The 24,351-nt window shown below is 49.2% G+C and overlaps 1 protein-coding gene across 3 annotated transcripts in view; it reads left to right on the top strand.

The window, feature by feature from the left end:
- AGO2 (argonaute RISC catalytic component 2) overlaps window positions 1-24,351 on the top strand; it is a 1,138,923-nt gene that overhangs the window by 553,242 nt on the left and 561,330 nt on the right. For all 3 annotated transcript variants that reach the window (XM_069621684.1, XM_069621685.1, XM_069621683.1), the window contains exon 9: window positions 16,459-16,578. In XM_069621684.1, coding sequence (XP_069477785.1) covers window positions 16,459-16,578 — 120 coding nt within the window. The remainder of the gene's footprint in view (window positions 1-16,458; window positions 16,579-24,351) is intronic.

The raw sequence follows: 24,351 nt of genomic DNA, 5'->3' as shown, positions 1-24,351 counted from the left end.
GCTACGTCAGGGAGTTGTGGTTCAAGATCGCCCCTCTGTTGGACTTCCTTCCGGATGCCAAGAGGGCTGAGGCCCTGGAAATCTTGCAGGAAGGTGAGATTGCCTTGGACCACGCCATTACGGTGGCTACGGACATCGCCGACGCCGGTTTCCGTCAGTTGGTCAACAGCGTTTGCTTGAGACGACGAGGATGGCTCAAGGCGACGGATTTTTGCCAGGACGTTCAGACCAAGGTTTTGGACATGCCTTTCGATGGGAACAACCTTTTTGGCAAGGCGGTTGATGAATCCCTACAGGCGATCAGGACGGACACAGAGACGGCCCGTGCACTGGGTGTGCTCCAACAGCGACGGCCGTCCTTTCGGAGCTCTGGAGGCAGACAGGGTGCCTCCAAGGGAGTCGGCAGCAGCTCCTATACGTACCATCAAGTGGCAAGGTCTTCGTCGCAGGAGGACTACAGGGGACGCGGCAAGTCAGGTGGATCCCGCCATCGTCGCCGAGGTGGTCAAGGAGGCAAAGCGGCCTCCAAGCCAGATTGAACCGACCGTCGAGTCGGGCCGCCGCCGAAGCACCCCGGTGGGAGGCCGGCTGACGAAGTTCATCGGCATGTGGAGTCCATCTCCACTGACCGTTGGGTGCTGGACGCCCTGGCCCGGGGGCACGCCCTTGAGTTAAAGAGGTGCCCCCGCATTCTTCCCGTGGCCAGGAAGGAAAATCACGTCCCTCAACTGCCGTTGGAAGTAAGGGCGATGCTCAGGAAAGGGGCCATCGAGCTCGTCCCGAAGAGGCTTCGGGGCTCCGGAGTTTACTCAAGATACTTCCTCGTGAAGAAGACAGGAGGATGGCGTCCCATCCTGGACCTGCGACGACTAAACAAATATATCAAGGCACAGAAGTTCCGGATGGTCACACATGCTGGGACAGCTGGAGGAGGGCGATTTCCTTTCGTCGTTGGACTTGGAGGATGCTTACTTCCACATCCCTATTCTAAAGAGACACCGAAAGTTCCTCAGGTTCGTGGTCAAAGGGCGGCACTACTAGTTCAAGGCCCTCCCGTTCGGATTAAAATCGGCGCCCAGGGTGTTCAAGTGCCTAGCACCGGTGGCGGCTCGGCTGCGCCTGCAGGGGATCCACGTCTACCCCTACCTGGACGACTGGCTCATACGGGCAAGGACAAGGGAGCTCGCCGTGGAACAAACTGCGAAGACCGTCCAGCTGCTCACGGACCTGGGGTTCTCCAACTTTCCAAAATCCCACCTGGTCCCGTCGCAAGTCGCCCTGTTTCTGGGAGCACAGCTCGACAGTGGCGTGGCGGGCCTCACCACCGGAGGAAAGGATAAGGACCATCCTAGGAAAGGTGCAACGTCTGCTGGCCACGGACGTGGCCAGAGTGAGGTATATCAAGTCCCTCCTCGGAATGATGTCCTCCTGCATTTATCTGGTGCCCCACTGCAGACTTCGAATGCGGCCCTTGCAAGAATTCCTCGACGCCCACTGGATCCAGACGACGGGCAGCTTCGAGGACAGGATCCCGCTCGACGAAGCGTTCCGAAAGGCGATACGATGGTGGGGTGTCCGCGCTCATCTGGCAGCGGGAACAAGTTTCCTAGCCCCGGCCCACCAGGTGACGGTGACGACGGATGCCTCCCTGGAAGGTTGGGGAGCGCACACCGGGGGTCTCCACGCGAGAGGCCTTTGGCTCCCGGAGGAGAAGACTCTCCACATCAACATCTTGGAGCTCCGTGCAGTGTTCTGGGCCCTCGGGTCCTTCCTTCCGTCCCTCAAGGGCAAGGTGGTGAGGATCTTCACCGACAACACTACCACAATGTTTTACATTCGGAAGCATGGCGGAACCAGATCCCCTGCCCTATCCAAGGAAGCCCAGGATCTGTGGCATTGGGCCGTCGCCCAAGGGATGTTTCTGGTACCCTTTCATCTGGCAGGGATAAAAAAACACCATCGCCGACTCACTCAGCAGAGAGCTGCGCTCGTGCCACGAGTGGGAACTGCGCCAGGATCAAGTGGACCGACTCTTTTGACGATGGGGCAAACCCCTGATCGATCTCTTCGATGGCGGCGAACTCCAAGTGCCAGAGGTTCGCCAGCAGGTTTCCCCAACCGAGGAGCATGGGCGATGCTTTCTCGTTCCCCTGGGACGGCCTGTTCCTTTATGCATTCCCGCCGTTGCCGTTGCTACTCCGGCTCGTCAACCAGCTCAAGAGGTCCCGGTGCAGGATGATCCTCGTCGCACCGGCGTGGCCGAGGCAGATCTGGTTCCCGGACCTTCTGGACTTGTCAACGTCCACACCAGTCAAGCTGCCGACGGACGCGGATCTTCTCTCCAGAGAAGGAGGCGCCATTCTTCATCACGAATCAGAGTTGCTGAACTTGCAGGCCTGGCTCCTGCAGCACTAGAGTTTGGAGTACACGACATCCCGGCTGACTGCAGAGAGGTTCTTGCAAAGGCCAGGGCATCCTCAACTCTCAAGTGCTACGGACATAAATGGAAGAGGTTCTCTGTCTGGTGCCGTGCACAGAAGATTAACCCTCTGCGGATTACGGCTCCTCAAGTATTGCCGTACCTACTGTCTTTGGCCAAGGCTGGCCTATCTCACGCTTCCATCAAGGTACATCTGGCTGCCGTCTCACGTTACACCAGAACTACAGGACGGGCGTCCTTGTGGTCTCATCGTCTGGTGAAGGAATTTATGAAAGGACTGTCCGAATATTCCCGCCGGTGAAGGCCCCTGCCCTGGCGTGGGAGCTCAACGTGGTGCTATCTAGGCTCATGGGGGCCCCATCCGAGCCTATGCATTCAGTGCCGTTGAAGTTTCTGTCGTGGAAAACAGCATTCCTCGTGTCCATCACCTCTGCACGACGAGTGGGAGAGATCCAGGCCCTGTCTTGCAAGCCTCCATACTTGACTTTTCACGACACAAGGGTGGGGCTGAGGACGCACCCCTCCTTCATGCCCAAGGTGCCGTCGGACTTCCACCTCAACGAGCCCTTGGTGTTGCCAGTTTTCTTCCCGTCGCCGGCTGAGAGGACTTTGCACTCGCTGGATGTAGCTAGAGCGCTGAAGTTCTACGTGGACCGCACGAAGAGTTTTCGGAAGACATCACAGCTGTTTGTGAACTTTGGACCTGTGAATCAAGAGAAGGCTCCCTCGAAGACTTCCATTTCCTGATGGCTCTCCGGCTGCATCATGCACTGTCACCGGTTGGCAAACTGACTGTTGCCAGGCCATCCGAGGGCCCATTCGACCAGAGCGATCGCTGCTACTACGGCGTTCCTGTCTGGTGTGCCCCTGCTCAACACCTGCAGGGCTGCTACGAGGAGGTCGACGCACACCTTCACGAGATTCTACTGTGTCGACCGGGATTCCAGATTCCAGAGTCGCACAGGCAGTGCTGCGCAACCTGTTCGCCTAAGGTGAGCCTGGTGAGGAGGTAAGAGTTGCTTAATGTTGAGTGGTTGTATTCCTTGATATTGAGCCTTTTGCCACCTCCCGTGGTTGTGCATGTGAATACTGCTATGTATTCTTATATTCATGAGCATGTGAATCCATGCCAGACCCCATGCTGGAGAGGGAACAAGTTACTTACCTGTAACTGTTGTTCTCCAGCATGGGTCTGGCATGGATTCACATGCGAACCCTCCCGCCTACCCCTCTGCGGCTCTTCACTTGGTCATACTGCCACTTCACGTGCTACCAAATCTGAGGATGGCTGCCAGGGGCGGGGCTTAGGGAGAGGGCAGTCATTGGCTGGGGGCAGTATGACCTAGAGACCAGTGATTGGTTACTACTGAGAAAGACAGATCAGAAACAAAACTGATACTGATTTTTTTCTATACCGAGGATTCCCGGCCTGACGGGCAATATTCATGAGCATGTGAATCCATGCCAGACCCATGCTGGAGAACAGTTACAGGTAGGTAACTTGTTCTATCCCTCTTGATGGGGACAAACGCTTCAACGTTGGGCACGCAAGGTGTTTTCTGCGGGGAGTATGGCGCTGAAATCGGCCAACTCCACTTGTGCCTTGGTAAGATTTTCACACACTCTGTGTAATTGTTTCTCTTACGGCTGAGTATATATTCCCAAAGGGGAAGAAGGGGATGGGTTCCTTGCTCTCGTACAAGATGGCAAGGATACCGTGTGTGAATCCCTTCAGTCTGGTTTGGACACGGCCGACAGTGTTAGCCGGTCCATGGCTGCAAGCACCGTTACATGCAGATTTGCGTTGATGCAGAAGCCTGGTTTTGCTCCGGATGTGCAAGCCCTTCTTTTGAGCATTCCCTTTGATGGCGTGCATTTGTTTGGCAGCAAGGCTGACGAGAGCCTTGAGAGGTTGCAGACCTCAAAAGCTGCAGCGAAATCTTTTAAGTGCAGCTGTGCATCAACCCGTCTTTTCGTCCTAGGGGACAGCAGTGGAGGGGAGGTCCTTTTCGTTACTACTCCTCCTTTGGTAGAACGAGAGGAGCCGCCAGGCAAAGGGGTCAGCGTAAAAGTACCCGTGTTGGTTGGGGGGGGGGGGGAATAGAGGTGCCAAAGCCACTCAGTCAGCTGCCTCTGCCTTCAGGCGCTGCCGCAGCCGCTCCTACACAGTTATGAGGCTATGTCCCATGGTTCGCCGTTTGGGGGTAGACTGCCTCAGCATCTCGGAGACAATCCACTGGGGAATCTCTTTGAAGCTTCCAGATCCGCTGCTTGTGCAGGAAATCTTGACCCTGCTGCAGACAGGCGCTATAGAACTGGTGACTGTAGCAGAGAGGAACAAAGGATGGTAGCCATATTTTTTTTTATTCCAACGAAAGACAGGGAATTGAGACCCATCTTGGTTTTGCTTTGGTTGAACAAACTTCTCAGGAAGGACAAGTTCAAGATGGTCACTCTTTCTCAAGTCCTCCAGGCCCTTCAACTGCAGGTTCGGTTGGTGTCTCTGGACCTACAGGATGCTTACTTTAATGTGCCGATTCATCCCAAGCACATAAAGTACCTGAGGTGTGCGGCTCGTAACTCACACTTTCAGTTTCAGGTCCTGTCGTTCGTATTGACATCTGCTCTGCGGGTCTTCAACAAGATAATGGTGGTGGTGGCAGCGTATCTCAGGCGACGGGGGATTCATGTCTACCCCTACCTGGACGACTGGCTGATCCGTGCTCATTCTCCCGAGCAAGCATTGGATCACCTCGGTCTCACTTGCTGCTCTCTCCACAAACTGGGCTTCTCCCTCAATTTCAAGAAGTCGCATCTGACACCTTCCCAACAGCCCCAGTACACATTGGGATTGTGTTGGACACGTCTTTGGGGATGTGCTTGCCTCCCAAGGTTAGGGCTCATCACATTGTGCAGATGGACAAGTTTCAACGTACCCAGAATCTCCCGGCTTTCGAATTCATAAGGTTGCTCGGCCTCATGGCATCCTGCATTTTTCTGCTGCCAGAGGCCAGGCTGAGGATGAGATCCCTGCAATGGGTCCTCAAGTTGTAGTGGTCGCAGTTCTCAGATTCCAATCTCGGTCTCCCAGGATCTTCTGTGGTGAGCCAATGAGCGGAACCTGATGAAGGGGGAGCCGTTTTGGCAACTGTCGCTGAAGGTCACTGTCGTGACTGACGCTTCCCTCACAGGATGTGGAGCTCATGCCGAAGACTTGACCGCCAGCGGTTATTGGTCTCCGTCGGAGTCCAACGTCCACATCAACCTGTTAGAGCTGAGGGCCGTCGGCTGGCCCTGAAGGCTTTTCTGCCATCTGTGCAGGGGAAGTGTCTCCTGATCATGATGGACAACACAGTGGCCATTCATTACCTCAAATAAGGGGGGGAGGGTGTGTCACTCCTGTTGTGCAGAGAGGCAATGCAGCTCTGGTTCTGAGCAATCCAGCAGGTAATTTCGCTCTCTGCAGTTCATCTGGCCAGAGAAGACAATGCAGTGGGGGCTGCTCTGAGCAGGCAGAGCACAATCTCTCACGAGTGGGAGTTGGCTCAGGAAGTCTTTCTGGAGATCTTCACCCTTTGTTGAACCCCACAAGTGCCAAACGGAAGTGCGAGAGATTCCGCTGAAGGGATTTTCCTCCGAGATTAGCCTCAAGAGACACATTTGTACACATTTGTAGTGGATTGGTAATTCCCACTGCTGTACGCGTTTCCTCCAGTCCCCGTCATTCCTCAAGTGTTAAGGTTACTGAGGTTCGGATCCCACATGGATTGGGCCAGGAGATTGTGGTACCCGGACCTTCTAGAAATGTCTATCTGCTCCCCATGACATCTTCCCTATCGAGAGGTTCTGCTCTTGCGCGAGGGGGGGGGGGATAGGTTCTCCATCCAGAGGTCTGGACTCTCAACCTTAACGCTTGGTATCTGAAAGGTTGAGGTATAAAGATTGGGACTTCCCAGATGACGTGATGGAGGTGTTGGTTTCGGCCAGGAGGCCAGCGCCAAAATCCATGTACCTTTGCCGTAGGTTTTGCGACTGGTGCAGAGGACAAAATGTTGATCCTTTTCAGTGTTCCATTCCTGTGGTTTTTGTCTTTCTTGCTTTCTTTGGCCCACAGGGGCCTTCAAATGGGTACCATTAAGGGTTACCTGGTGGTGCTGTCTATCTTCAAGCGCTCATCTGAAGAATGTTTTTACTTTAAGATTCCTTTTATTTCCCAATTTCTTTAAGGGCTCACTGTGTTCCTGCCGTCCCCTTAGGTGCTCCGTTTGAACCTTTGCGCGCTTGTCGTTGAAGACTGAGTTCTCGGTGGCGGTTACTTCCGCTCGCAGAGTGAGTGCATTGTAGGCACTTTCATCTAAGCCACCCTTTACTGTGTTTCAAAAGGATAGGGTTGTACTGAGGGTACGTCCTTCCTTTCTACCCAAGGTAGTGTCTGAATTTCATTTGAGCCAGAAAGTGGTTATTCCTTCTTTCTATCATCCTCCTCCTCATCCTGGTAAGGAAGAGGAGCGACTTCATAGGTTGGACCCTAGGAGAGCTGAGCTTTTATATTTCTAGGATGTCCAGGGTCAGAGGGGACAATCAACTCTGTGGGGTATCTGAAAAAGAACACAAGTGCTCCCCTGTTACGCTCCAAATTATTTGTATTTCAATTCCAATAATTCAAAAATAATTCATTCCAATGTTTACTATTTAAGTGACTTTCCATTGATTCCGATGTGGGACAATTAAGTTTCATTGTCATTCACATTCATGATTAAGCAGTCTTTATAGTTGCACAATTCACATTCACTTTTTCATATGTGGATTTTCAATAGATGCCCCTCATTCGCTTTTTCATATGTGGATTTTCAATAAATGCCCCTCAACACGTACTTCCCCATACCTTTTTAGGTATGGTTCTTCAGGAGGGATGTGTAATTTTCAAAATCAAAGGTATCTTATATTGTTTTAATTGATCTGGTTAGGGGGAACAAAAAGTTGGAATTTAGTATACATATGCCCAGAAAATGTCGGTATATACAGAGACCAGTACCTCTAGGTTGTCTGGCTTACTTACTTCATCTATGCTTAACCAGAAAATTCACTTCCTTAATGTTCAAACCATTTTTCGTAGTGCTAGTGCTTTTGTTTAGCCCGCATATATGACCATCTCTTTATCTGCAATATAATAGTAAATGCCTTATTAGCAATTATAAGTGATCTAGATCATTTACTTTATAAAGGTCCAAAAGCCACTGGCTATTTTACTTACTTGAATCTGTTTCTGGTATGCTTCTTCCTGGGTTGCCCGGCTCTATTTCGATTGCAGTGATCGGATACGATTGTCCGATATGCAATACAAAATGGCCGCTTATTATACTGCGTCCGGAACGTCAAAGCGTGACGCAGTGACATCACTTTGTTCCGGACGTAGTATGTGCGTGCCGGTCGGTATTTTGAATCGGGATAAGCACGCTCTGCCGTGAGGGGAATTCTCGTGTGAATTCACAGCTAAAGATATGAAGGGGTAATATATATGCTATGTGTAGTTGTATCAATTGTGCTTATCGTTGGTCGACAATTTTTATACAGATCTAAATAATTCTTGAGAAACCCAATTTCATGAATGATGCACAAATGTTACACAATTTGGTTACATGATTGCTGTCATTGCTGACATACCCTATGTAGTTAATTAGTTCACCATTCACAATTTGAAATATCGATTTTCAAAGAAAATGCCCCATTTCCTTGTCAAAATTGAGTCCAATATTGCAACAATCTAGGATGCAAATCCATTTAGCTGCTTGCTGTCGTAGTCTATTTTCTCTGTTTCCTCCTCTTTCTTGCATTTTGACAAATTCAACTCTGTGGGGTATGCTGGTCACCGATTGGGCCAGGCTGTTACAAAACTGACCTTGTGCAGGTGGATTAACCTCCTCATTACTGAATGTTACCGTTTGGCGGGCAAGGACCCTCCTGAAGAGTTGCAAGCTCATTCCACTAGGGGCCTGCCTACTTCCTTAGCCCTGCCGCGTGCAGTTCTGATCAGGAATATTTGTGATGCAGCCACATGGGCTTCTATCCACACCTTTGTTAAACATTATTCCCTGTATACACTCCATGGTCAAGATATGGCCTTTGGTAAGGCGGTTCTTTTTTCTGCCATCTGATTGGGTACTGTAAATTCTTTTCCCTCCTCCATTTTCTGGTACTGCTTTGGGAGTCTGTCAAAGATGTGGAATACGTTGGAGGACACAATCCATTCGAAGAACAAGTTACTTACCAACTGGTAACGTTCTTTCGATATGATGTTCCTCCAACATATTCCACATCACCCTCGCAGCCTGCCCCTCTGGAAAATTTCCTATGCGATTGCAGCTTAAGTTTCCGCAAGGCTATGTGCAGTCAAGCAGGCATTGGATGTGTGCATGTCGCACGTAATGGGGGGAAAAACATAAACTGAGGCTACGGCGCGTGCGTACCATTTATAACATCCGGTGACGTTGTGCTCGACGGAGGCCTTCGACGTACATTGACCCGACGCCATTGACGCAGGATGCCCTCTGCCAAAAAAGTTTCCGAAGTACACAGCTGTCGAAATTACATGTCAAGGATGTGGAATACCTTGGAGGAACATCCAATCGAAATAATGTTACCAGTTGGTAAGTAACTTGTTCTTCTCGCTCAGTCTCAAGAAGTAACAGCTGCAACCCACGCAGAGTGACATTCTTGGGTCTCATCTGGGACACGTGCTTCAAAAAAAGTATTTCTGTTGGAGGACAAGTTCTCGGCCATCAAGCGAGTCACCAACCACTTCCTCAGCAGCACATGGCCTCGGCACATGGTGGTACCAACATCTCCAGGGTATATTGGCGGCAGTCCCATTCTCCAGCATGGGGTCTGGCATGGATTCACATGCTCATGAATATTTCCCGTCGTCGGGCTGGGAATCCTCGGTAAAGAGAAAATCAGTTTTCAATTCTGAACTGTCTTTCTCCTAACAACCAATCACTGGTTTCTGGGTCATACTGCCCGCTGCCAATGTCTGCCCTCTACCTTATCTCCTCTGGCAGCCATCTTCATTTTCTTACCGCACGTTCAAGTGTTGGGAGTCCTCGTGCGTTTTTGCGATTTTCTAATAGTTTTGCTCTATTTTTCGGTCAATCGAGCCTCAAGCTCCATCGCTCCATCAACCGACTTACGGGGACCCGTTTTTCTGAACTTTCTATGCCCCTCAAGGGCGGTTTTTCATCAAATCCACTTCTTGGAGGATTCCAGAAGATTCTTGGAGACCTACACCGTGTGGACATGGCAGAGGATAAAGGAGACTCAACGTCTCTGTTCAGGATCTGGCCAGGATGCGGGCTGCAGAATATCTTCCTGGACGATGGGCACTCCCTGTGCCTTTATTGCCTACATTCAGACAACTCTCACGTGGAGGAGGCCTGTGCGTTCAGCAAGGACATGGTATCTCTCACCATGAAGGACCATCGCAAGCGGTTCACCGAGTGGCTGCAGATGAAGATCCTGGCGGCAGGCGAGCCCCGGCAGTGTGTTTCTCCCAAGAGAAAATCTGAGCTGACCTTTGAGGGCGCCCTGACAACAGGGGCCCAACATAAGGCAAAGCACTGCAAGTCTGCGGGCACCGGGAGCGCCGTTGGTACGGGCTCCGCGGCAACCGGGCACAGCATCGCCGATGCAGTCAACCACAAGGTAACGCTCTGGCTCGAAGTAGAAAAGGAAGTCTGACCACCCTGGTAAGCTTTGGGAGAAGGCCTGGCCGACTCTGACGGAAAAAGCCAAGGGGGTGAGAGGCGGTGACCCTCCCCCCACAGTGAAGGCTTCAGATGCGCCCAAGGTCATGAAGGACCATGTTCACCAGGCTAAGGCATCGATTGAGGGAGTGGTAGCGTCCCTGGTGAAGGCCGCAGATGAAGCCCCAGTGGAGATGACCCCCAAGCCAAGAGTTTCCCTGCCCACTCAGAGGGAATCATCTTTCCTGCCCATTGAAAAGACCACAGTGAAGGCGATGCCAATCATCTCCCTGAAGCAATCGCCCCTGGCTGAGAAGGGGGGGAGGGCATGGTAGTTCTGCCAGACTCGGTTATCCCCTCAGAGGAGGAGCTCTCGGACCAGAAGACAGTGCTGGACAAGAAGTTTGTCGAGGCCAGGTCCTACGGGAAGGACCCCGACGAGGCAGACGTGGAAAGCAACGAGGGAGCTTTGGTTTAAAATCGCCCCGCCTGGATTTCCTTCCGGACGACAAGAGGGCGGAGGCCCTTGAAATCCTACAAGAAGGCGAGGTGGCATCGGACCATGCCATCACGGTAGCCACTGACCTCGCCGACAGCGGGGCTTCCGCCAGATGGGCAACTGTGTGCCTCTATGGGCAACTGTGTGTGCCTCTGTCGGCGTGGTTGGCTGAAGGCCCCCAATTTCCGTCGGGACATCCAGACTAGGGTATTGGACATGCCCTTCGACGGGGACAACTTGTTCGACAAGACAGTGGACAAATCCCTACAGGCCATCAAGGCAAACACCGAGACGGCTCGTGCCTTGGGCATACTCCGAAAGCGACGGCCGTCCTTTCGGACCTCTGGAGGCAAGTCCCATGGTGCCTGCAAAGGATTTGGTTGAAACTTCTCTTCATACCAGCAGCCATCCCGTTCCTTGGCCCAGGAAGCCTACAGGGGCTGCAGCAAAGCCGGAGCAAATGGTTGTAGCCAAGGCCACCAAAGTGGGTCATCCACGACGAAGCAGAACTGAACCGGCCATTACGTGAGCAACCATGTGGGAGGCAGGATGGCGAATTTCGTCGGCGTTTGGAAGTCCATCTCCACTGACCGTTGGGTGCTGGATGCCCTGGCCCCCGGACACACCCTGGAGTTCCACAGGAAGTGTCCCTGCGTTCCACCAGTGGCCAGGCAAGAAAACCACGAGGTACAAGCGATGCTGAGAAAGGGCGCCATAGAACTCGTCCTGAAGAGGCTCTGGGGCTCTGGAGTGTACACGCGGTACTTGCTTGTCAGGAAAAAGACCGGTGGTTGGCGGCCCATCCTGGATCTCCGCCGCCTCAGCATATACAAGTCCCAGAAGTTTCGGATGGTCACCATCCAGCATGTGCTGGGACAACTGGTGGAAGGGAACTTTCTGTCATCACTGGACCTGGAGATGCTTATTTTCACATCCCCATACACAAGGAGCATCGAGTTTCTATGCTTTGTGGTCCAGGGGGCAACACTACCACTTCAGGGCCCTTCCCTTTGGGTTGAAGTCGGCGCCAAAGGTCTTCAAGTGCCTGGCAGCGCGGTTGCGCCTGCAGGGGGGTCCATGTCTACCCCTACCTGGACGATTGGCTCATCCGAGCGAAGTCGAGGGAACTCTCCGTCGAGCACACAGCGAGGACCGTCCACCTGCTCACAGAACTGGGGTTCTCGATAAACTATGCAAATTCCTGCTTGGTGCCATTGCAGGACGCTCTTTTTCTGGGGTCCAGGCTCAACACAGTGGAGCGCCTGGCTTCCCCGTCGGAGGACAGGATGAAGGCCATCCTGGGCAAGGTACAACGGCTGTTGATCATGGAAGTTGCCAGGGTGAGGTCCATCAAGTCCCTGCTCGGCATGATGTCGTCATGCCACTACCTCGTTCGGCTGTGCAGACTGCGGATGCGGCCGCTGCAAGAGTTCCTCGATGCCCGTTGGCTCCAGGTATCGGGAATCTTCAAGAACAAGATCCCCTTCAATGAGACATTCCGCCAAGCGATTCTGTGGTGGGGCGTCCGTGCGCATTTAGCGGCGGGCACGAACATCCAGACCTCAGCATATCAGGAGATGGTGACAACGGACACCTCCCTTGAGGGATGGGGCGCGCACACCAGAGATCTCCACGCAAGAGGCCTTTCGCTCCCGTAGGAGAAGTTGTTGCACATCCACGTCCTGGAGCTTCGGGCTGCGTTTTGGGCCCCAAAATCATTCCTTGGTGCGGGTCTTCACTGACAACACCACCACAATGTTCTACATTCAGAAGCAGGCTGGCACCAGATCCCTGGCTCTCTCCATGGAAGGAAGCCCAGGATCTTTGGCACTGGACTGTCGCCCAGAGGATGTTCCTGGTACCCTTTCATCTGGCAGGAGTGAAGAACACTGTCGCCGACTCGCTCGGTAGGGAGCTGCGCTCTTGCCATGAGTTGGAGCTTTGGCAGGATCAGGTGGATCTACTGTTTCAATGATGGGGCAGGCCCCAGATTGATCTATTTGCGACTGCGACAAACTCCAAGTGCCAGAGATTTGCCAGCAGGTTTCCCCAGCCGGGGAGCATGGGGGATGCATTCTCCTTCCCCTGGGACGGCTTGTTCCTCTATGCGTTTCCCCCGTTGCTTCTGCGTCTCATCAGTCAACTCACAGTCCTGGTGCAGGATGTTACTCATTGCACAGGCATGGCCGAGGCAGATATGGTACCGGACCTTCTGGACATGTCGGCGTCCGCTCCAGTCAAGCTTCCGGTGGACGCAGATCTTCTCGCCAGGGAAAGAGGTGCAGTTCTACACCATGAACCAGGGTCGCTGAACTTGCAGGCCTGGCTCCTGCACCGCTAGTTTGGTGGATACGATCTCCCGGCAGACTGCAAGGAGGTGCTGGCCAGGGCCAGGGCTCAAATGCTATGGCCATAAGTGGAAGAGGTTTGCCGTCTGGTGCTAGGCACAAACTAGAACCTCTAAGAATTACGGCCCCACAGGTGCTGCCGTATTTGCTGTCGCTGGCCTAGGCAGGGTTGGCCCATGCTTCCATCAAGATTCATCTGCCGCTACACCAGAACTCCGGGGCGGTCGTCGTTCTAGTCAAGGAATTCATTAAAGGACTTTTCTGTTATTTCTCGCTGGTTAAGGCTCCTGTGTGGGAGTTAAATGTGGTGCTGACTGGGCTCATGGGTCGCCCGTTCGAGCCTATGCGTTCAGCGCCGCTGAAGTTTGTATCGTGGAAGACACTATTTCTTGTAGCCATCACTTCCGCACGACTAGTGGGAGAGATTCATGCCCTTTCTTGTAAACCATCTTCTCCAGCATGGGGTCTGGCATGGATTCACATGCTCATGAATATTCCCCGTCATCAGGCTGGGAATCCTTGGTAAAGAAAAAATCAGTATCAGTTTTGTTTCTGATCTGTCTTTCGTAGTAGTAACCAATCACTGATCTCTGCGTCATACTGACCACAGCCAATGACTGCCATCTCCCTAAGCCCTGCCTCTGGCAGCCATCTTCAGATTTGGTAGCACGTGAAGTGGCAGTATGACCAAGTGACGAGCCGCAGAGGGGTAGGCGGGAGGGTTTGCATGTGAATCCATGCCAGACCCATGCTGGAGAACAACAGTTACAGGTAAGTAACTTGTTCCTTCTCCAGCATGGGGTCTGGCATGGATTCACATGCTCATGAATATAAGAATACATAGCAGTACACACATGCACAACCACGGGAGGTGGCAAAAGGCTCAACATTAAGCAATACAACAACCCAACATTAAGCATCTCTTACCTCCTCACCAGGCTCACCTTAAGCGAACAGGTTGCGCAGCACTGCTTGGCCGACCCTGGAATCCTCCCTGGAATCCCGATCGACGCAGTAGAATCTCGTGAAGGTGTGCGTCGACCTCCACGTAGCAGCCCTGCAGATCTCCAGCAGGGGCACACCAGATAGGAACGCCGTAGTAGCAGCAATCGCTCTGGTCGAATGGGCTCTCGGACGGCCTGGCAGCGGTCGGTTAGCCAACCGGTGGCAGTGCATGATGCAGCCGGAGAGCCATCTGGAAATAGAAGACTTCGAGAGAGCCTTCCCTTGATTCACAGGTCCAAAGTTCACAAACAGCTGTGATGTCTTCCGAAAACTCTTTGTGCGGTCCACGTAGAACTTCAGTGCTCTAGCCACATCCAGCGAGTGCAAAGTCCTCTTGGCCGGCGACGAAGGAGACGGGAAGAAAACAGGTAACACCAGGGGCTCGTTAAGATGGAAATCCGACGGCACCTTGGGCATAAAGGAGGGGTGCGTCCTAAGCACCACCCTCGAGGCATGGAAAGTCAAGTACGGTGCTTTGCAGGATAGGGCCTGGATCTCTCCCACTCGTCGTGCGGAGGTAATGGCCACCAGGAATGCAGTCTTCCACGACACAAACTTCATCGGTGCAGAGAGCATCGGCTCAAATGGGGGCCCCATGAGCCTAGTCAGCACCACGTTTAGTTCCCATGCCGGGGCCGGTGCTTACTCAATTCCTGGACCGTTGGTTTGCCTGGTGAAGCCCTGCTGCTGTGCTGAAACTCCCAAATTCATATCGACAGAGAAGCTCTTGCAAGGACGACTTCTCCCCTTAGTTGGTGGGACCAATCCACTCCAAAGTAAGTTACCTGGACCTCCTTTTCGGAGCTGGTTGAATTTCCACTGAGTTGCTGCTGGAAACCGTATAGTCAGGGAGAGGAACACCAGATTGTGTGCGTTGCTTTTAAGCTGGCCTAGAGCTCAAGGAAAATCCTCTGGATTCCCAGGATGCCAGATTGACAGGACCTGAGCCCCCTCAACAGAGTGCGTGACCCCATAAGCAAGGAAAGCCCATCTCGACAGCCAGAAACCACAGTGTTGCTATTTGCAGTAGACGCGAGGAGCTGAAACACTGAACAGCCACTGATTTGAAGTTTACTGGTTGGGGGCGGTGACCGTCCCATTGCAGTGCAGGAGTCCCCAGAAGTCCTCCCTCTTGTCCCCACGACTGAGGCCCAGGAACAGTGAGATCTGCATAGCTGCTCTGGAACAGATGTCACCTGCTGCACTTTTCCTTCCAATACAAAGGTACTGTACAAAGTCTGGATGAACTTGCCTCTTGCTGTACTGTTGCTTGCATCTTTTACCACTCACAAGTCTAACGGCTTGTGGCTCTACATTTGTTTCTTCTTTTCTTCAAAGACTTCTAAAACATTGTGCAAAGACTTTTCTACTTACCCACCAGAAGTGCTTCACCCTATATAAGACTTTTGCCCATTGACTTTGGCTTAGCCTATTATAATAAATGTCTCTGCTTAGGGGATCCAAAAGTATTTGCCTGCTTAAGAATATATGTGGTCTCTTGTTTGTTCTAATCTTCTTCTTTTACCAACTTCTAACAGTATTCTAATGCAAACAGTAAGATATTTATGTGCCCAGCACCCTAGCTATTGGTCACCTGAGGGTGTAGGTTGTGAATATGGGCCATACCAGAAGGGTCTTTACTGATTTAGAAATTAAGAGTGAATAGTGTTCTGTGTTGCTTTTTATATTGCTCCCTTCTGAAGGCTTACTCTAACTGACCGATAAATACATTCATTGTTTATTCAAGAAACTTTGTATGTAAGAGTTTATTTGAATACTTGTCACTGTGAATCTTTGTGTAACTCGCCTACAGCTCACATACCAAAACTGTGTTGTACAAGCTTATACCAAAGGTTGGGTTTCCTATACCTGTAGTAAGAGTTTTTGTAGTGTTCCCAAAGGGTACTGCATATAAAGTTTGCATAACGCTTGTCACTGTGAATCTGTGTGATAACCCTAAAGCTCACATTGTCCCCTGTTGAGAGAAGCCTGGCTGCACAGTCACTCTAACAACTTGTGTAGTACATGCTTATACCAAAGGTTGGGTTGACTATTGCCAAGAGGACAAGGCTGGTGCAGTCTCGCACAAGGTAATCTATACAATCTTGCCTAACATAAGTGAAAGTGAAACTTATTTTCTTTTACTGAGGATTCCCGGCCTGACGGAGAATATTCTTGAGCATGTGAATCCACGCCATCCCCATGCTGGAGAATAGTTACAGGTAAGTAACTTGTTCCTTGTCAACTCTGCTTCTACAATCCAATTGAGTAATTACACTGGCAAATGCATTCTAGATGCGGATGGTGCTTTTGGGTATATTGAGTTGCTCTGTGAAGAAAATGAAATGTCTCGAGTATATTATTCCTGATCTTGCAAAATATATTAAAATAAACTTGAACGGCTAAATCATGATTTCCCCCTTTTAGGTATGTAACATAGTGGCAGGGCAGAGATGTATAAAGAAACTGACCGACAATCAAACCTCCACTATGATACGGGCAACTGCCAGGTCAGCACCTGACCGTCAAGAAGAGATCAGTAAATTGGTGAGTTTTATCAAACAAATTGCAGAATGGTGTACACAATAATGGAGCTGTAGTCATTGGATTCCATTGAATAAATCGTTGGGTCACTTTAAGTATTAAAACTGAAAATATTGCCCTTCATTTCTCTCTCTAGGTTGAATAAGTAATTCTGAACTCCCGCAGAGCTGTTGGATGTTCAGTAGGGATCTTTTTTTAGCAGTCCTTCACCCCTCCCACCACCCTTTCTGCTGGGAAATACCTACCCAAGTGGAATAGCAATGCTGATTGAAATACTACTCACTTTTCTTCATGTATACAAACTGTTTGCAGCCAATCATAAATAAAATTGCTTCAAAACAAAAAGACCATGCACATTGGAGGATCTAGAAGAGATAGAACTGGATTAAGGGCAGTGTACCCCCAGTGATCTTACGGATGGTAACGGTTATAGGTCAAATGATCGAATCTAAATGGTCGACACCAAAAGGTCGACAGGTCAAATGATCTTTTGTTCCCTAAACGAAAACCTAAAAAAATATATTTAACTAAAAAAAAATTTGATCATTTGACCTGTCGACCAAATTGTGTCGACCTTTTGACTGTCGACCCTTTGTCTGTCGGCCATTTGACTAGACACCGATGGTAACTAGTTATTTGTATTAAGAGATGTGGAAATGTTTTTGGTGCATGTTAGGACAGTTATTCTAAAGCCCACCTGTTAGGCAAGATTGTGTGCAGTACCTGTTGGGTGCACTACAGCAACCTTGACCACCTGGCAATAGGAACCCAACCTTTGGTATCAGTCTACAGGTTGGTGGTGTGGCTGAGCAGCCAGGATTAACTCAAGAGGGGTCAATGTAAGCAGTAGTGTTCTTACAGTTTACAGTGACTACTGTTTAAATAAACTCTTACACTCAGGGTTTCTTGATTAAAAAAAATATTAATTTAACAGTTGCATAAGCCTTCTTCAGAAGGGGCAATATCACAGTAACACACAAATACACTCCAAAATACACACTTAGTTCCTCTAAATCAGCAAGTAACCATTTGGGATGGCACACAGATTATTCCTACACTCTGAGGTGACTTAAATAACTAGGACATTGTGGACATTAATCTAACACTGGTACATTTAGAGCAATACTGAAGTTGATGTCAAAGAAAAGAGGTTTAAGAATAAAACAAAGGTTACACAAATATTCTGAAACAGGTAAGTACTTTTGAACCCCCAATGCAAAGTAAATTAACCCTTTCCTGGAAGAAAAGTAAAACGCAAAGTCAGAGGGACGAAGAGTCAATTAGGGAGCCAGGCCAGGAGTCTTTCGGGGAGCCAGCCCAGTCAATGGTAATTAATCAAGAGTCTAGGTGAGCTGAAGCACTTCTTGTAGGTAAGCAAAAGTCTTGCACAATGTTTTAGAAGTCTTTGTAGAAAAAGTAGAATTAATGTAGTGTTTTGTTTTTTTTTGTTTTTGTTCATTATTTATATCACGCACCGAACCTTAGGGTAACTGGGCGCTTAGAGGTTACATACATGGTGAGGCAATACACAATGACGGCAAATAGAGACAGATTGGGACCCTGGTTACAGATGCGTCAGACAACATGCGACATTGTGCCATAGCATAAATAAGCAGTAGTCAGATAAGCAAAAGCGGTAACATATTAATGTAAAGGCTTGTTGCTTAGCCACTTTTTTATTCTAGCTTTAAAGGCAAGGAAGGAGGGTTCTTGTCTGAGAGGGATCGGAATAGAGTTCTATTGTTTGGCAGCTTGGACTGGTAAGCTGCTCCTCCAGCTGTTTTTAGGTTGAACCTTGGAACTACAAGGTTGTGAGTGAGACGATCTAGTGGTACGTGAGGGTTAGTGTTTGCAGATTTTATCAGTCAGATATTTAGGGGCTGTTGGTGAGGCATTTGTGTGTGATGGCCAGGGTGCGTAGTGTGATTCTGTCACGAATGGGCATCCAGTTGGCATTGTGTCTGTGAGTGGAGATTCGGCAGGATCTGGTTAGATTGAGTGGTGCTCTGTGAGTTGTTCTGGAGTACCTGGAGTCTATTTAGGTTGTGTTCAGAGGATCCTAGGAACAGTGCGTTGCAGTAGTCTAATTTCGACAATGCAAGTACTCTGGCCAATGTTAAGCAACTACTTGTAGATAAGTACGATTGACAGCTGTAGATCAGTTTGTATAAGCTGTGGAGGACGCCACGCTGCTGACTTGTTTTTTGTGTGATAAAGTTGAGTCGAGGTAGACACCTAGTGTTTTTATCTCTTTGGATACATTGATTATGTTGCCGTCAATGCTGAAAGAACAGTACATGGTGTCAAGTTTATTCAGTCATGCCTGAGGGGCCACGATCATTAACTCAGTCTTATCGTCATTAAGACATAGACTGTTGGTGTCCATCCGGGCTTGGATTTCAAGATAAATATCATTGTGTAGTTTAGAATCTTGATCATAGCAGCCAGTGAGGGGGATGAGGACTTGAGTGTCACCTGCATAGTTGGTATAGATGACACCCAATTTGTCCAGACTGTCGAATAGCATCTTCGTAAATATATTGTATAGTGTAGATGACCCACAAGAGCCTTGGACTCCACGGAGTATGGGTGTTGGGTCTGCTGAGGCTGATGGGGATAGAATTGGTGGTCCGGTTGGAGAGGAAGGATTTTACCCAGTCAGATGCATTAGCAGAGAATGCTGCAGCTGTGGTAAGGTATTTGGTGGTCGAAGGTAGCAGATAAGTCGAGGATTGCTAGCTTACTTTTGTCCTTTGCCTCATCCATTTGGATCTTGAGGTCAAGGAGAGCTGGCTCGGTTCCATGTCTGGGTCTGAAGCCCAATTGTCTTAGGCCTAGGAGTTCATTCTCCTCTAGGTGCTTCTGAATTTGCAAATATGCCACCCAATCCAGGATTTTTAGGAGGAACGGGACAGTGGTCTGTAGATTGTGGGGATATTTGGATCAAGGTTAGTTTTTTTTGAGAGGCATGACCCAGGCTTACTTATGATTGTTAGGTACCTGGTTAGACGAGATGGAAGAATTTATCAGAGTGGTGATGAAGGGGGCTAGGTTTTTGCTCCCTCCTTGATGATAGAAGTTGGGCAGATGTCCTCCTGAAAGTGGGAGGGTTTTAGGCTTTTTATGATGTCTTCTACTTCCTTTGGTGTTACTTGCAAAAAAGTGAAAGGGGTGCAAGATTGTGGGGTTTTCGTTGTGACCGGGTGGGCTGGGAACCGTTAGTAAGGCTAGCCTTTTTGGTTTCAATTTTGTTTTGGAGTAGAGTGATTTTATCTGCAAGGACTTGCTGGATTTTTGAGCACCAGTCTGCGTCTTTGAAGGGGGAGCTGGGGATTCGAGCTCTTTAAGCATGCTGAAGAGCTCCTTGGTGCTAGATTTGGCATTGTAGATTCTGGAGTTGTAGGCTTCTTTCTTAGCCAAAAGGATAGCTGCTTTGTAGATTCCGGAGGCTGAAGTAAAAGCTGTTTTGTTGGTGGTGGGCGATTTCCGCCAAGAGGATTCCGCTGATCTTTTGGTGTTTCTGAGGCTTTTTCGTTCGGGGGTGAACCACTTATTAAGGTGGGCGATGGGTTTGGATTTCCTGAGTTTAAGAGGAGCCGCAGTATCTACTGCTGATTTGAGAGTGTCGTTATAAAGGTCTACCAGTTTGAAAGGGTCGAGGTTATTGAACTTGGACTCGCTGATGATGTTGCTAATGAGGGGCTGTAGGCTGTCTATGGTGATGTTGTGACCGTTTCTAGATGGGGTAGGGGGGGGACGAAGGTGGCTTTGGGGGGCGGGGTCCAGGGATGGAGAACAAGATGAGGTGGTGACCCGACCAGCCTACTGGGTCATTTTGGAGAATGGCAATGGAGCAGTTGGTCCGACACCCAGTCTAGCGTTCGACCTTTGGAATGGGTCGGTGTTGTGGTTCTGTGTAGGAAGCCCAGATTTGTGGTGGTGTTATCCACAGCTAAGGCTAGAGGGTTGTTGGTGTCCTGAAGGCCGAGGTTAAGGTCTCCTAGGAGGATAGTTTGGTATCCGAGCTTAGTGTTAGTGGATAGGAGGTTCATGATGTCTTCCTCGAAGGAGGGAGAGGTGCCAGGGGGCTGGTAGATAAGATGCAAGAGTATTTGGGTGAAAGCGTAGATTTCACCGATAGGAGCTCTGCAGAGGGGAAACTGGTCGGGTGTGGCTCTGAGGGCTAGGTGGGTTTCAGCGATGAAGGCTACTCCTCCACCTTTGTTCAAGCTTCTATCAGTCCTAATGATGGTGTAACCTTCTGGTAGGGCTGGGAAGAGTGCTGGGCCTGCTGCCTGATGCAGGAAGGTTTCTGTAATAGCCAGGAAGTCCATGTTGTTTGAGATAGTAAGATCGGCAATCTCTGAAGCATGGGCAACAAGAGAGCGAGCATTGATGAGAGCTCCTTTAATATTGGATGGTGGAGGAATGGGGGTAGATTCTTTTGAGCTGGGGGGAGGGGAGGGTGGGTTGATTGGTGTTTGAGTGAGGTTCAAAGTGAGAGGGATGCTACATGGGTCATGTCGAATGTGTAGATTTATCAACCTTGAGGTGACATTATGGTTTAGGAATCGAGGGCCTAGTTTTTGGTTCCTAGTGTGGACTGACAATGGAATAAGTGGTGTTAGAGGTGTTGTATAGCGCTGTAACCATTCAACAGGGCTGAGAGTTACTGGCTGCTATGTACGAATGTGTATTGCTAGACAGATTATGAGTGAATGTAGGTTGGAGTGAAGGAAGAAAAGGTGTTGGGGTAACTGTATGAACTAGAGGTAGGAAAGAGGCCATGGCCAGTGTAACTCTGTGGAAGGAGGACATGGTGGTAGGTAGGAAGGGGGTGATTGATGGCAACAATTTACAACAGGCTAGCTTGATGCGGGGGCAGCTAGTGCCAACAGTTTATCAGCAGCAGGAGGAATTGAAGTTAATACAGTAGGCAACTAGAGGCAAACAGTTTATCAACAGTAGGCTAGTTTGAAATGAGTGCAAAGTGCGACTAAAGGCAACAATATATCAGGGGATAGCTTAATGTAGGGGGGAGCTAGTGTCAACAATTGAACAGCAGCGGTGGGGGAGATCTCATCAGGCCGGGCGGCCATCTTTAGATTGGGATCTCCACGTTGCTGGTAATGGAGAGTCAGTGAGCAGGCAATGATTTAGGCAATTGCTCAGAGAAACACTAGTAAAAACAGCGATGGGGTTTTTGTCAAACTATACTTGACAGCGGTGGATTTAATCAAACAAAAAGCAAAATTAGGAGCTGGGCTTAGGTAGACGTCCTTGTGCCCATTGCTTACCTAGCAATCTCCATAGTGGATGAGGGAGAAGCTGCTCCTGCAGCAGTCGGGGCAGCATGAGAGCTCCTGCTCTGTTGGGGGCTGCAGAGGGATCAGGATGTTAAGGATTTCAATAGGGCGACTCACACAGGACCATGACCCTAGCCTTGGAGGTAGCGCTCAATTGAGATGCCGTTCTCTTTATTTTCTGCAAATTCAATTTGAGATGATACACAACCTGTCTCACACCCCCTTTTTCAAATACCCCGCGTCATAATGGACCATGAACCAGGCCAATTTGTGAAAATGCAATATTTATTTTAATATTCAAAGGAAATGATACAAATTTTAATATCGAGAAGCAATCGCCAATTGGGTGATAATTACAATGGAAACTGAAGCAATACACTTGGTTAACCTTCTACAAGAGCATATCCAAATCACAAATGAATAGGAACACTTTTTCTATTTGGGTAGATAGCACCCGAATTAAGATTTCCCCCCCTGCAATGCTCTCCCAAACCCCTATGAATCGAATTTGGAATGGACAGAAAGAAGCAGCAGGGAGTCAGGAATATTATGCAGCAAACACAATCAAAATCCAACCTTCCCTCACAAAATAAGAAGCCCTTTCCAATTGGATAAAATGACACCCGAAATTGACAATGTGCGGTTAAATCTATGGTCTCGGGAGGATAGCTCAGTGGCAACGTGCTTGTCTTGGAAACAAGACGACACGGAGCAACACTGGTTCGATCCCAGAGTCCGCGCTTAGAAACCTCTGGGTATTAAGCGCGTTATAAATGACCTATCATATATCATATCATATCATGAGGCAAATATGATTTCTCACAACAGCAGGAATGTATTAACACTAGCAATCACAAGGCAAGGTATCAACCCAAGGCATACAATTCAAAAGAAAGTTGAAATAAGAACACGATGCAGCCGAAATCACATGTTGGAAAGTTGCATTTTACACTGAATGCGGTTTTTGGGCTGGGGAATAGATTCACATCACAGGGACAATCTAGAAGTGAAAGGATGGCTAGAGCTGAATAATTGGATGAGATGTACAAGATAAAATGAGGTTCGGTTTTGGAAAAATTAAGCAGTTAAAGAGAAATCGGTTTGGAAAGGAAAAGACAGATTTTGCTTATACTAGTTTTAATGGCTGGGAAAAGAGGAACGCCACCCGTGAATATAAGTTGCGCTGCAGTTGTAACCCTTCACGCAGTGTACCTCCGTTCTTTAGGGAAAATTAATTTATTTAATCAAAATATGGCTACGGAGTTACAAGATGGGGTGAATGAAAGAATGGCGATAACACTAGGAATTACGGACAAGATGCACAGAGAATTGACAGTAGGACAAATTACCAAGGCATGGATAGGGTTGCTTAGAGAGTGGGACAAAGACGCAAGGATCGGGATGGGGTAGGCTATGTGTTTCTATTGGATGGGGGAAATACTCGGTCCACGCTTGAGTTTGGGATATTGGGACAGTCTACCGGGTTCTGGTCATTGCATAGTTCGGGTCACCAGGTAGCAGTGGACTCTCCTAGCAGAACAGCTGGGCCCGTCTGGTCGCTGGATAGCAGTACAGCTGGATGGCAGGGGTACAGTGGGCATGCAGCTAGCAGGCAAACAGCTAGTCTGGTCACAAGATGCTCCCCAAAAGGAACCACAGCGTTCTCCTGGTTAGTGAGATTTTTAGTGGGATTTTGTGGATCCAGGCCTTGCTGGGATAGGGTCAGCTATGCTTTGGTCTTGTAGTGGAATCTGGATTCTGGCAAGATGAATGTAGAATATCAGGCACGCAGGCGCTGGAAATCGGGAGTGTGTCTAGAGTTCTGTCAGCCACCCTTATTTATAAGACACTGTGACATCCTAAAATTATTGTTGGTCAGAACTGAGCTTGGCCTACCCCCAAAACCCGGATAGGGCAACCAATGTTGGTTGCCTCCTCTAGGAGGTGACTCAGTTTATGGAGTTGGACTTTATGATGTGCAAAGCCTTCCCACAGACGTTTTTTTGCCAAAAGACAATCTTAACATAATTTGCCCTTTTGTACACTTGTGGCGCTTTAACAAATCACATGGGCAGATTACATATTTTACGCAGAATGTGCCAGTCCAACTCTCCAGTTGCTTAAAAATGTTCCGTTTTCAATAAGAAATATTCAGCCTAAAATTTGATAACTTTATACATGTGTATAGATTATTAGGCATATCAGTAGTGAATTTCAAAGTGGCATCATGTACACTTTCCTTAGATAATGCAATTCACTGCCATTTCTATTCCCAATATGGCAGGGAAGACTACGTCTTAAATTAAAAACCACAAAATTACATTTACACTGTTCACTTTTTATGTTCCCAAGTCCTGTTGCAAAGATCAGTCATAAAGGTTTCTTAATCAAAATAGTCTTTTGAAAGAAATAGGGCTGGCCTTTGTCCTTCACTTGGCCCATTTCTATTTTTTCAGCTACCCCAGACTGT

The sequence above is a fragment of the Ambystoma mexicanum genome, chromosome 5q (assembly GCF_040938575.1).
Source record: "Ambystoma mexicanum isolate Mex_15411 chromosome 5q, UKY_AmexF1_1, whole genome shotgun sequence".
NCBI classification, from domain to species: Eukaryota; Metazoa; Chordata; class Amphibia; order Caudata; family Ambystomatidae; genus Ambystoma; species Ambystoma mexicanum.
The sequence above is the reverse complement of the archived record's forward strand: the minus strand, read 5'-3'. Positions and strand labels throughout refer to the sequence as shown.